Consider the following 11,925-nt stretch of genomic DNA (forward strand, 5'->3'; position numbering starts at 1 on the left):
CCAAGGAGAAGCCAGCCCTCTTCCCACCTGCGCAGTGCTGGCGCCGGACTCGTGGGGTGGCGAGATGGGTGCCAGCCGCACGCCACCACCCTGCCCCATGCACCCCAGTTTCCCCAGTGGGGGGGACACCAGTGGTCTGTCCCCTCCAGAGGGTCCCCAGCCGAGCCGCAGAGAGGGCAGCATCCCTGGCCCTTCTCCGGGGGTAGACAGCAGACACCCCCAGCGCACCCCAACCTCATCCCGGTCCCCCTGCCCTCCCGGTGCTCCCAGCCCTTGCTTTCCATCCCTTCTTCCCCACAGTATCCCAGAGCCAGGAGAGCTCTCCCAGTCCAGAGAGAGGCCTTTTCCCTCTGCTTCCAACTTTCCCAGGGTGGGCAAACAGCCTCGAGGCTCCTTTTCGGATCCCCCCTCGCTGTGCCCAGGGCTGGGAGCGGGCTGGCTCTGTGCGAGCACAATAACAAGAAGTGTGTTGGAGCCGTCGGGAAGGAGCGATGTTCCCGGGTGGTATGCAGCCCTGACAGCACTGGCTCTGCTTTAAAGGGTAACTTTATCCTGTAATAACAAACAAGAGGAGCCAAGTTCCTCCCCAGCGTGACTTCCCTGACTCCGAGGAGAGGGACACTGGGGAGAGAGCTCATCCAAATGAGTTTGGATCCTTGTTCTTGCCATCACCGGGGCTCAGCCCTCTCCCTAGAGCCGACAAGCGGCGAAGGATGCTCTGGGGAAGCAGGGCTGGGACCTGAGTGGGCCCCCCAGCCGTTCCACTCTGCATCCCCGGGACACAAACCGGGTTGGAGAGGATGGCATGGGTACCTGCTCCTTTCCAGGGACAGCCCTGAAGTCCCTGTGTCACTGGCTGCGTTTGCACAGATGCATTTGGATGATGACGTGCTGGGGACAGAGGGACGTGCACAAGGGGGACGACCCCTCCACTGAGCCCCATCCCGCTCCAGGGCTGAGCCTGCGAGCAGCAGGAGGGTTCCCCCAAATCCCATGGCATGCCCTGGGTGGCATAACCCCCCCCGCCATCCCCAAAGTCCCCCCCACGTGCACGCTCACGGCACCGGCCGGGCACGCCGGCGGCTCGGCGTGGTGCCAGCTGCGGGCGCAGCCTCTCAGGAACTTGTTCTGCCACAGCTGGAAATTCAGGCCCGGCCGGTGCCGGGGGCCGGGCAGGGAGAGGCTGACCTGTACCCAACCCCCGGCAGGACCCTTCGAAACGGGACGGGGTCCTACGGCCAAGGACCAGCTCCGGCAGTGTCACCCCCTTTGTGGGCACCGCTGGGGGCGAAGGCACAGGCCGCGGGAGGGAGGGTGAGCGCCCAGCTGCAACTCACGCCTGCACGCTGCCGAGCTGAGTTCGGCTCCCAAACAGGTGGCATCGGGGGTTTTTTTTGGGAAGCTTCACCTATGTGGCTGTGGCAGGACCCCAGGGCACGGAGCGGGCTGGCATAGGACTGGTTTGTGCTGGGGGCGCAGAGGGGACCCCGGTGGGTGTGATGGGCACGGCAATGTATGTGGTTTATTTGCAGGACAGTGTGGAGCATCTCTGCATGGCCCCGACAGGCTCAGTGGCTGGGTGACCTACCTCTGCTCCCGCACGGACACCGATGCTCAGGAAAGGTGTCCCACGGTGGTTATCGCCAGGGAGGACACAGCCTGTGCCAACAGGACACTGAGGTCCCCTCCCTGCCAGAGAAGAAGGTGGGGGGACAATTTGGCTGAGTTCAGTTGCACGAGAAGATGACCTGGAGAAGGTTGCCGAGATGTCCGTCTGATTTCCACTTACCCAAGGAGTGGCGCGTAGCACCTCCGGAGACCCTGGGGTCCAATAAAACCCCGGCTCATCAAATGAAGCCGGTGAAGTACTGCAGTTTTCTTCCCCGAGATAGATTTCCTCCAAACCTCCAAAATTAGGTATTTGGGTTAAATCTGTACAAAGCTGGTAAAACTGCTGCCTCCATGGTGCTCCCCCAGCAGACTCGGGGAGACTTCCAGAGGATGCACTGGGCAGGATGCGACCAGCTAAAAGGGGGAAGAGAGAGCAAGGAGGGAATCATCGGCTCCTAAAGCCTTCGGCACCTTCTCTCCACGCTGAGATGACAATGTCAGCGTCTGCCCTTTGCAAGGGTGACTGTAGGAGACAACACGGCTCAGCGGACACCTGCCGGGGGATGCTGCTGGTCCCCAGGGAGGTAAAGCCTGCAGCAAACTCCCGGTACCAACCCATCCTCCCAGGGCAGCCGTGGAGCCATCCCGGCTGTGGACGGGAGCAGAGAGCGGCAGGCCAGGCAGCAGCGGGTTAAAAGCTTGAGGTGGGACTTGGTGAGCTGCTTCCTCCCCGCTAAACAATAATACAGCCGAGGGAGAAGGGATGCACGGAGCTCTGCAGGGCCAGATAGCGATGCGGCAACGCTGGCCCCACAGCTGCGGTGTGCCGGAGGAAGCCTCGGCGCGTTATCTGCTGGCCCCACTTGGCTTCCTTGGCTGCCCTGGTGCTGCAGGGACCGGGATGTGCTTCCTCCTGAGCCGCGTTTCTCATGCACCCAGACTGGGTGCTGGTACCTTGATGGGTTCCAGCACCCTCCCGGCATTGCACCCCCAAGAGACCTGTAGGTCCTCAGACCACCCAGCCTTCCCAGCATCAGTCTACCCTACCGCTGGTGGCTCTGGGAATGGTCACCTGGCATTCTGAGCCACAGGACCGCAGTGCCACCCGGCACGGAGATGTCCCCACCATGACCATCCTGCTGCCCCGACTCCCCCCGCCGCCATGTCAAGGACAGTGCCCGCACCTTGGGTGAACAAAGAGCTGGAAGAAGGCTTCTGCCGAGGGGATCTCCAGGTCCTGGCTGAGGTCCCTGCAGAGCTGGTTACCTCTCCTCCTGGTCCTTCCCTGGCCAGGCAAGGTCTGCTGCACCTGGAGCTGCTGTGGCCGCCCGCCCTGGCCACATTGGCTGATGTCCCAGCACTTCCTCGTGTGCTGCCTGTTCCTGACCTGCCTCCTGCCTGCTGCTCCACCTCCGCAGCCGCATCTGTGTCACAGGAGCGGCCCTTTTCCATTCCCAGTTTCTCCTCTTCTGACCTCCCGGAGCGGGCTTTGCCTTTCCCGCGGGCTCTGCCTGCTGCTGTTTGTCCTCACTTGGCCATGGGAGGTTGCATCTCAAAATGGGTCTTGCCCTGATCCTGGCAAGTCCTGCCAGGACTCCACTGTGTCCTCCCCACTCCTGTCCTGACCCACAGACCTGCCTGACCCCAACTCCTGGTGCAACAAGTCCTTGCCAGGAACTGTTGGTCTGAAAGACGGCAGCTGGTGGAAGATCCTGGAAAATACAGGCCTTTCCCACCACTGAAGTCAATCCCTGGAGCCTGGAGGGCTCTGGGCTCCCCAGAGCAGAGGTATGTTTGCCCCCAGACGCTACTATGGCTCCACAGGGGCTGGCGGAGGCAGTCTGAGCTGCTCTGGGTGACCACCTCCCCACCCACGGTCCCTGGAAGTCCCCAGATGTGTCCCCATGCCCTTGTGCAGCCCCTGTGTGAAGGTTGTCCAGATTTCCCCTACTGCTGGACCCAGCAGCCCCCCGTGGCAATGCGCTGGTCCAGTTGGCACCTGTCCCCCAGCTTCTAAAAGCAGATGGATCCCAAATCATCCTTGCTCTGTCCCAGCTTGCCCCTTCTCCCAAGGAGCTGCTAGATGGCCAGATGGAGCTGGCACCACAAGTGTCTCCTGGAGCACTGTGCTGCAGCTCAATGAAAGGACACAGGGCTGCGTGTTGCCACCACGGTGGGCAGGGAGGATGCTGAGGTCTGACATTGCCCAGAGCCAGGAGATAAGCCTGATACAAAAGGCAAAGCCGGCCAACAGGAGCAAGCCGGGCAGGAAACATCAGGCAGGAGAGGAAACAGGGAGATAATCAGCTGCATGAGCACAAACACCCGGAACTTGTGCAAAGGAAAAGCCGACACCGCTTGGCAAGCATTTGAGCAGGGGGACCTGCCCATCTGGCCCCACACTGAGGCTTCTTGAGGAACACGTGCCCTGGAACACCTTAAGGTGCTCAGGCATCCCTGGTCTTCAAGTTATCACAGACGGCATGGTCCCTGGCAGCTCAGCTCCAGCAGGGCGTTGGACTAGATGATCCCCAGAGGTCCCTTCCAACCCTGACCATTCTGTGATTCTGTGTGATTCTGTGTGCTCCCTGGGATGACCCTTGTCTCAGCAGGTGGAAGGATGGGCTCCTGGGGAGCAGCTGATCTCACCTGCGGTGGCAAAGCACTCACCAAGGGTGATTCCCCGTGGCAGCGGTCCAAGCTGGGTCGTCCTGCACCAGTCTCCTGTTGGCTTGAAAAATGGGATCGACCGACCTGCTGCCACTTGGCTTTGCATGGCAGTTAGCCCGTTGCCCCGGCACCCGAAGGGAAGACCATTGCACAGGGCTTCCTACAGGCTGATGCTCATGGTGCTTCAACGTCCAGCAGCCCCTCAAGGTTCGTTCTCATCCCCAGCAGCTGGGCTTCTAGGAAAGCCAGAGTGGACTTCACCTGCAGAGCTTCCCATTCCTCCTCCCATCGCCTTTGGTACAGCCGGAGCACACAGGGCCACCCACGTCCCGGGTGACCTATCCACACTGTGATGTCCCAGTTTCCAGTGGGCCGGAGAGAGATGATCACAGGGAACCTCCTAAGCTCAGCCAAAACCCTGCTGCCACAACAGGTGGGCAACCATCCTGTGTCACCAGCACTGCAGACCAGCAGCCAAGCTGATGGAGCTTGTCCCAGCTCTCAGCAGTCCCGTTTCTCCCCATGTTCGCAGGGGAACATCTACGTCCATCTCACGGGGCAGGCAGTGATGATGGGGAGGCTGCAAGCAGTGGTGGGATCCCTGGCGTAGCTCATCCCCCAGGGTCCAGCACGTGGCATGGGGCAGAAGGGAGGAACATGGAGAGAAATGGGCATGGAGCCAGCCCATGGTGACTGGTTGGCTCCAACTGGCTTGTGTGGAGCAACTGGAGCAGGAGAACCTCTGCCAAGGGGCAGGAGAACCTCTGCCAAGGGGCAGGAGGGGTGCTCGGTGGAGGCTTGGCCGTGTCTCCGAGCCAGCGCTGGGCTTAGCACAGCCATACAGCTGCAAGATCAGGCCCTTCACCCATGCTCCTGTCCCTCAGCCGTTCCTCACAAGGGACTTCTCTCCTCCTGCTGCCATTGCAGCACTGACAAGAAAGGAAAGAGCAAAGATGAGCGAGCGTTTGCATGGGAAATCGGGTGGCTGGGAAGAGCCCAGATGGTTCAGATCTTCCCCGAGGATGAAGAAGTCCTTAGCTGGGGCAGCAGAAAGCCAAGGCCAGCATCTCCCCGCCAGGGAGCACCCATGCAGCAGCAGGTGCCTCGTGTGGGTACAGCTCCCCGCAGTGCTGCCGTCTCCTGAGGGCCTCGGGAAGCAGAGCACGGGCTTGGAAAAGTGCGTGTCAGCCCGGGCACGGGGAAGCGAGGGAGCTCCAAACAGCCCAGGTGGAGGTCGGCATTAGCCCCATGACAGGGATGGGGCAGCAGAGCCCCAGGTCCAGGACAGAAGTGGAGCTTCTCCTGAAAACTGCTCCAGAAAGGACCTGTCCATCCATTATGTGGAATAAGGGATCCCTTCTCCATCTGGGGATGCTCCCGGCACCCCTGAACTTCCCAGGGGCATCTTGCCTCTCCTGCTGTCCCTGGCTGGGCACCTGGGCTGCTTGGCACCCCCAAGAAGGGGGTACAAGGAGCCAGGGGTCCAAGGTCACAAGTTCTGGCAGCGCTGCTACCTCTGTCCCCAAGCCCAGGCTGGCACCCAGGTTGCAGACGCTCCCTGCTGTCCCCCTTTCTCAAAAGTCTCAGCTACCAAAATGCCACTGGTTTGGGAGAAAACTGGAGCTGGTGAGGAGCAAAAACTCACTGGTGATGTGACTCACCCCAGGCTGCGGGTGCCAGGGCTCGCTGGAGCTTGTTGGGGCACAGCTCACCTCGGTGGGGCACAGACGTGGCCCCAGCCCCGCAGACTGCCCCGATGCTCTGTCTGCCTCGGGGGGTGACACCTGGGGTTGGGGGGACGGCAGCATTCACGTTCCCGGTTGGGAAATGGGAGGGGGGTGTCCTGTGCGGAGCAGTGCATGGCCCATGGCAAGATTCCCAGCAAAGCTGGTGCTTCCAGGCAATCCTTCGCTCCGGGGGAGAGGTACGGCTCCAGAAAAGGCCTCTGTCCAGAGGGACAGAGGTGCTTCAGCTGATCCTCCAGATGAGAAAGAGGAGATGGTGGCCTCCAAGACCAGGAGCAGTGGGTTTGCCTCCTCCGCAAGCCAGGTCCCTCTGCCCACCTAAGACTGGGCTTGGTTTCGCAGAAGCACCTGGCTCCTTTTCCCCATGTTCCCCAAGGAGAAGCTCTTTCCAGATGGGGCAGAACCCTCCTGAGATAATCCAGCACCACCCCGAAGTCCTTTTCTTTGGGGGTGTTACCATCTTGTGGGCAAATTCATGCAGTCCAGGGCTGCCCGGCCCATCTTATTAAGGTTTTCAGCCTCTCCATCCCACAGAAGTGCCGTTCCCATGCTGTGCTCCCCCATGGGACCAGATTTCTCCCACCCAGGGGTACCATGCCCAGCTGGGGCTCCATTATGGGAAGAGCTGGCTGCCTGGGATTGCAGAACTGGACTATGGTGCTACTGGTCCTCCCATTCCTGCCCCAAGGCTGCTCCCAAGGACACCGTGTCCCATACAAAGTTCCCCCGAGAAGTGTGCAGCACAGACACTGTGCTTTGGGCAGAAGCGCAGCAGAGACCAGGCAGACCTGGGCACGCTCAGCGGCCAGGGAGGACAGCAGGGCTTTGGGCTGGTTACGGGCCCCCTGGGACCTCCCTTCGGCTCAGAGATGAATGGAATAGTTTGGGTTGGAAGGCACCTTGAAGACCATAAAGTTCCACCCCCCCTGCCCAGGGCAGGGCCACCTCCCACCAGCCCAGGTTACTCCAAGCCCCGTCCAACCTGGCCTTGAACCCCTCCAGGGATGGGGCAGCCACAGCTTCTCGGGGCAACCTGCCCCAGGGGATCACCGCCCTCAGAGTAAAAGATTTCTTCCTGATATCTAATCTAAATCTCCCCTCTTCCAAGTTTGAAGCCATTACCCCTTGTCCCATCGCAACAGGCCCTGCTAAGAAGTTTGTCCCCATCTTTCCTATAGGCCCCTTCAGGGACTGGAGGGCCGGGTTGTTTTTTGCAGGAGCAGAGACAGTCTCAGTGGGGGCACTGCAGCTGGGAGAAGGCACAGGTATTAATTGATTTTATTTATTAGCAAGGTGGAGGCAGGGATCCCAGGCTGCCCTGCACGCCCGGGGGAGCCCCAAGGAGGTCCCTTGCAGACCACATAGGGCTGAGCATCCCGGTGCTCCAGGGCACCTGGCGAGTCCCTCGCAGGGACAGAGAGCCGTCACCAAGGAATAGCTTTACCTTCCCAGTTGAGCAGGGTCCCGCTGTGTTTCTCAGAGAGGTTCGGCAGTACAGAGAGCAGCCCCCGCACGCTTGTGTCCACCGTCAGGTCAGCCTGCAACGGGAAGAAGTGAGGAGCAGGACTGAGACCCCGCTGTCACTCCAAACCGTCCACTCCGCTCGCGCACGCCAGCAGCGAGGCTCCTTGCACCCAGAGCGAGTAGAGAGCCAGGGGAGGTGGGACGGGTCTGTGACGTGGGAGGATGGTTGGGTAGCTGCGTGCTCACTGATGGCTCGGATGGAGGTGGCTTGGGCTGGGACACCAGCTACGGGCTTAAACCAATAGGACACGTCAAAGATCCCTGCTGCAAGTGGGATGCCACGTGCAGCCTTCCCAAAACTCCAGGGTTGCAGGCACCAGGGATCCTGCAGGGTGAGCGGAGACCTCATGGACCTGCAGCCCTCCGAGGAAGGGGCTGCAGGGTGGGATGGTGATGCTCCTCTACTCCCCACTGTCTTGGATTCAGGTTCTCTGCACACCTCCGGGCTGCCCAAAGCCTTTTCCCTCCCAAACAGGCCTTCTGCTCACCCTGAATATGTGCCGATGCTATTTCCCTGGCAGCACCAACATGTTCTGTAGTGGTCCATCACTGACACAGGCAACTTGCAGCCCAAGAGGCAACTCATTCTCACATGGACCCCTCCTCCCAAGAGCCATCCTGGCCACCCGAGGCACCTCCCAGGCCACTGCAAGTTTGCAGGCTTGGATCCCGTGCACAGATCCTCCTCCTCAACCTGCTCAGCCAAAACCCACCTCCTGGCTGCCCATGTCGGTTTTCACCCAGCCGGGGTGAAGTGCCACGCAGAGGATCCCGGCTTCCCCGTAGGTCAGAGCCTGGCACTTGGTGAGCATGTTGAGGGCAGCCTGGAGGAGGAAGGAAGCATCAGCCATGGGCAGTAGAAAGCTCCACACAGTAGGGTCACCCTCCCATTGCTGCCTCATGGCAAGGGAGAAAAAGCGACGCCGGGTCTTCAAGAGATGGTGCGTGTCTGCCCTAGGTGGGCATGGAGATGCCTAGGGAGCTCAGGCAGTGATCAGCATGGATAAGAGGGATAGAGCAGCTCTCCCATGAGGACAGGCTGAGAGAGTTGGGGGTGTTCAGCCTGGAGAAGAGAAGGCTCTGGGGAGACCTTAGAGCCCCTTCCAGTGCCTGAAGGGGCTCCAGGAGAGCTGGGGAGGGACTTTTTCCAAGGGTACGTAGTGATAGGATGAGGGGGGAATGGCTTCAAACTGGAAGAGGGGAGATTTAGATTAGATATTAGGAAGAAATTTTTCACTTTGAGGGTGGTGATCCCCTGGGGCAGGCTGCCCCGAGAAGCTGTGGCTGCCCCATCCCTGGAGGTGTTCAAGGCCAGGTTGGACGGGGCTTGGAGCAACCTGGGCTGGTGGGAGGTGTCCCTGCCCATGGCAGGGGGGTGGGACTGGATGGTCTTTAAGGTCCCTTCCAACCTAAACCATTCTATGATTCTATGATAAATCCCTCCATCTCACAATCTCAGGTGCTGCCCTGGTAAGGGACAGTTCTGACTCCCACAGAGCTCAGGAGCACGGGCAGGTCCCCAGTCTCCATACCTTGCTGCAGCGGTAGGAGATGACAGGCTTGAAGAAGGACTCGGGAGTTTTCTCGATGGACCCCATGATGGTGGAGATGTTGATGACCGCTGCCTTGCTGCAACTCAGTCCCTTTTCTGTGCTCTCCCGGGCAGCCTTCTTCAAGAGGGGCAGGAAAGCCTGGGGAGAAGCAACCTGGTGGGACGCCTGTGCCTCGAGCCAGCGCCACTTACGGCAACTGCAACCCAGCCTGCCTACAACAGGGTGGATGAAGAGGAATAGCAGCAAGCCAAGAGTTTTGCTGCAGTGACCCTGCCTGCTCCCAGTCAGCCCAGCACAACATAGAGGGGCTACAGAGGGCTTGGACTGGGAGTGCAGGCCTAGCACTCTCCCTTCCCTCCTGCAGCCCCGGGAAACCTGGCAAAGCCCTCCAAGATCTCCATCATGACCACGGCAGCCCAGGCTACCCTCAGGCTGTGCTAATTTCCCCCTCCATGGTGAACTCCATCCCCAGAGCTTCATCCATACCTGGGCCATCAGCATCGGTCCCACCGCATTGGTCTTGTACGTCCTTATCATCTCTTCAGCATCCGCCGTCTCCAGCGAGGCCGTCGGGGTGTAGATGCCAGCGTTGTTTATTAGCAGGTTCAAGCCCATGCCGTTCAGCTTCCCCTCCACGATCTTCACTGCATTGGTAATAGCTGAGGGATTCGCAACATCTGCAGTGGAAGAGAACAGGGTTTGAGAGCCATGGGGTCCACCCAGGGAACCTGGGGAGAAGAAGGAGGTTGAGATGTGGAGGAATGGCTATGCATCGCGACCTGTGTGGCCTTCCATCTGTGGGCACCAGATGGTGCTGTGCAACCAGCTCAGAGCACCCCAGCACCCACAAGCCCCAACTCATCCCAAAACTGCCTTTGCCATGCACAAGCTGCCCCGCCATCAGCAGCTGAAGGCCCCTGCCCTGGGGCAGCCCACCAGGAGAAGCCACTCTGGGGACAGCCCCGTGGTGGCGAAGCACTGCTCTGACTCCCACGCTGTGTCAGGCACCAGCAGTCACCACCTCCTGTTAGTGGACAAAGTCCACCCCTGAGGAAGCTTGGAAAACCCAGGGCAGTCAGTCTTGGGGGGGATGATGCCCACAGTGACTGTGATGGGACCTGCTGGCGGATGTCTCTGAAAGGTCCCACAACTCCTGCCCGATCTCTGGGCCGACCACACAAGCGTTTCCACAGGCACTGCCTTCTGGTAGGAGCCCTCCCAGTCCCGCGGAACTTGGGATCAAGGCAGCTCAGCTGCATGGCACAGCAAGGACACGGCCACTCAGCTCGGGCAGCTGGACCCTACCCAGCATGGGTCTCAAGAACCTCCTGATCCTGTGGCCATGGGAGAAGGAGGCTCCAGGGAACAAGGTACTGGGGCTGAGACAGGTCTGGAGAAGCTGGGCTTTTTGGGCCAGGACTTGAAGCACCTTTGAAGAACTGGATCCCCATGTAGAGCCTGAAGGCAAGGAGGGAGGGGAGGAGAAATGGGGCAAGTGTGGCCAGCAGCCACAAATTTACCAGCTCGGCAGCAGAGCGCACCTACCCAGCTTCACAAGAACCAGGTTTGGGTGTTTGGATGCCAGATCTCTCAGCTCCTACAAAGAGAGACATGGAAAGAATCAGCACGAGGCAGAGGTGATGCCAAGCATGATCCTGGGGCACCAGAGATGGTCCACCCTGAGGGAAACATCTTCCAGACGTTACTCAGCACTTGTGAATGGCTGGACTGGGGACCTGCCTGGGCGCTCAGGCTTCTTCTAGGCTCCACAAAGCAACGTGCATGTGCGCAGAGCGCGAGACGGACACAACTGCAAGATACTACGGCCACTTTCCCAAAGGCTGCTGGGCCTACAACCCAGCTAGAGCCACAGCAAAGGATGACAGCAAACGATTAAGGACCAGCTCACTCAGGATATGATGCAAACTGGCCGGGGACACAGCCAGAAGTGTCTCCCAGAGGCTGCTGGAAGCATGATGGAGGAGGAATGGCTGTGAGTGCCAACATCAGACTTGACATTTGGGGAAGTGCCATCTGGATCCAAATAGCCCAATCCCAGGATCCACTCTGCATCCACTGCATCTCATCTACACAAGTGAAATGAACCACTTTGCACATTTATTATTTTCACCAAACACGAAGGATTCAGAAGCCCTTTCCAAAAAGGAAACATTCAACTTTACGGTTCCTACCAGCTCTTTGCTCTGAGCCTTCTTCAACCACAGCAGGTTTTAGACAACAGATACCAAAACACCACGTTCAATGTGTCCAAAATGATTGCTCTTAGAACTAAAAACCTCTTGCAAACAAGCCCACAGAGAATGCTACAGCAGAAACACAAGTTGGTGACTTCTTGTGAGGGGACCTGTCCTACCAACGTGGCAAAGGAGAGCTGCTGACACTGGCTGTGGTCCACCTGCAGCTATCTCTGAGCTTCCCCACCAGGCCTCTCGTTCCCATGTTATCCCCGGGCACGGGAAATGATGGAAAACCCGTCTAAATGGTTTGTGATGGCCAACAGATGTTTCTCCCCCCCTGTTTTGCCCAGCTGCTGGCCTCTGTAGCTTCACACCATCCCAGCATGAGTCCAGCCTCACCCACCCCAACACAGAGGGGCACAAAGGGGCAGGAGGAGCGATGTGGCCACAGACTTCAGCAGCAACACCCTGAAGACCCTGCCCTCACCCTACCACAGGTGGAGAAGGCTTAGTGCAGCATCCCACGGTTGACAGCGATGTGCATGGACCACCTTGTGGGGGAAACTATCTCCAGTCCAGCCTTGCAAAAAGTCCTCTGATCTCATCATTGCCTGAGTCCAGCAA

At 59.4% G+C, this 11,925-nt stretch overlaps 1 protein-coding gene across 1 annotated transcript; it reads right to left on the reverse strand.

Moving 5' to 3' along the window:
- Nucleotides 1-7,450: 7,450 nt before the first annotated feature.
- On the reverse strand, nucleotides 7,451-10,700 carry LOC104292970 (uncharacterized oxidoreductase C663.09c-like; the record flags this gene model as incomplete). The annotated part of the gene is made up of 5 exons (XM_009892405.1): nucleotides 7,451-7,564; nucleotides 8,264-8,374; nucleotides 9,083-9,241; nucleotides 9,590-9,780; nucleotides 10,649-10,700. Coding segments are annotated over 5 exons (627 nt in total), but the record flags the coding sequence as incomplete, so codon positions are not given.
- Nucleotides 10,701-11,925: the final 1,225 nt, after the last annotated feature.

Source organism: Charadrius vociferus, unplaced genomic scaffold, assembly GCF_000708025.1.
Source record: "Charadrius vociferus isolate BGI_N301 unplaced genomic scaffold, ASM70802v2 scaffold1429, whole genome shotgun sequence".
In the NCBI taxonomy this organism is placed as follows: Eukaryota; Metazoa; Chordata; class Aves; order Charadriiformes; family Charadriidae; genus Charadrius; species Charadrius vociferus.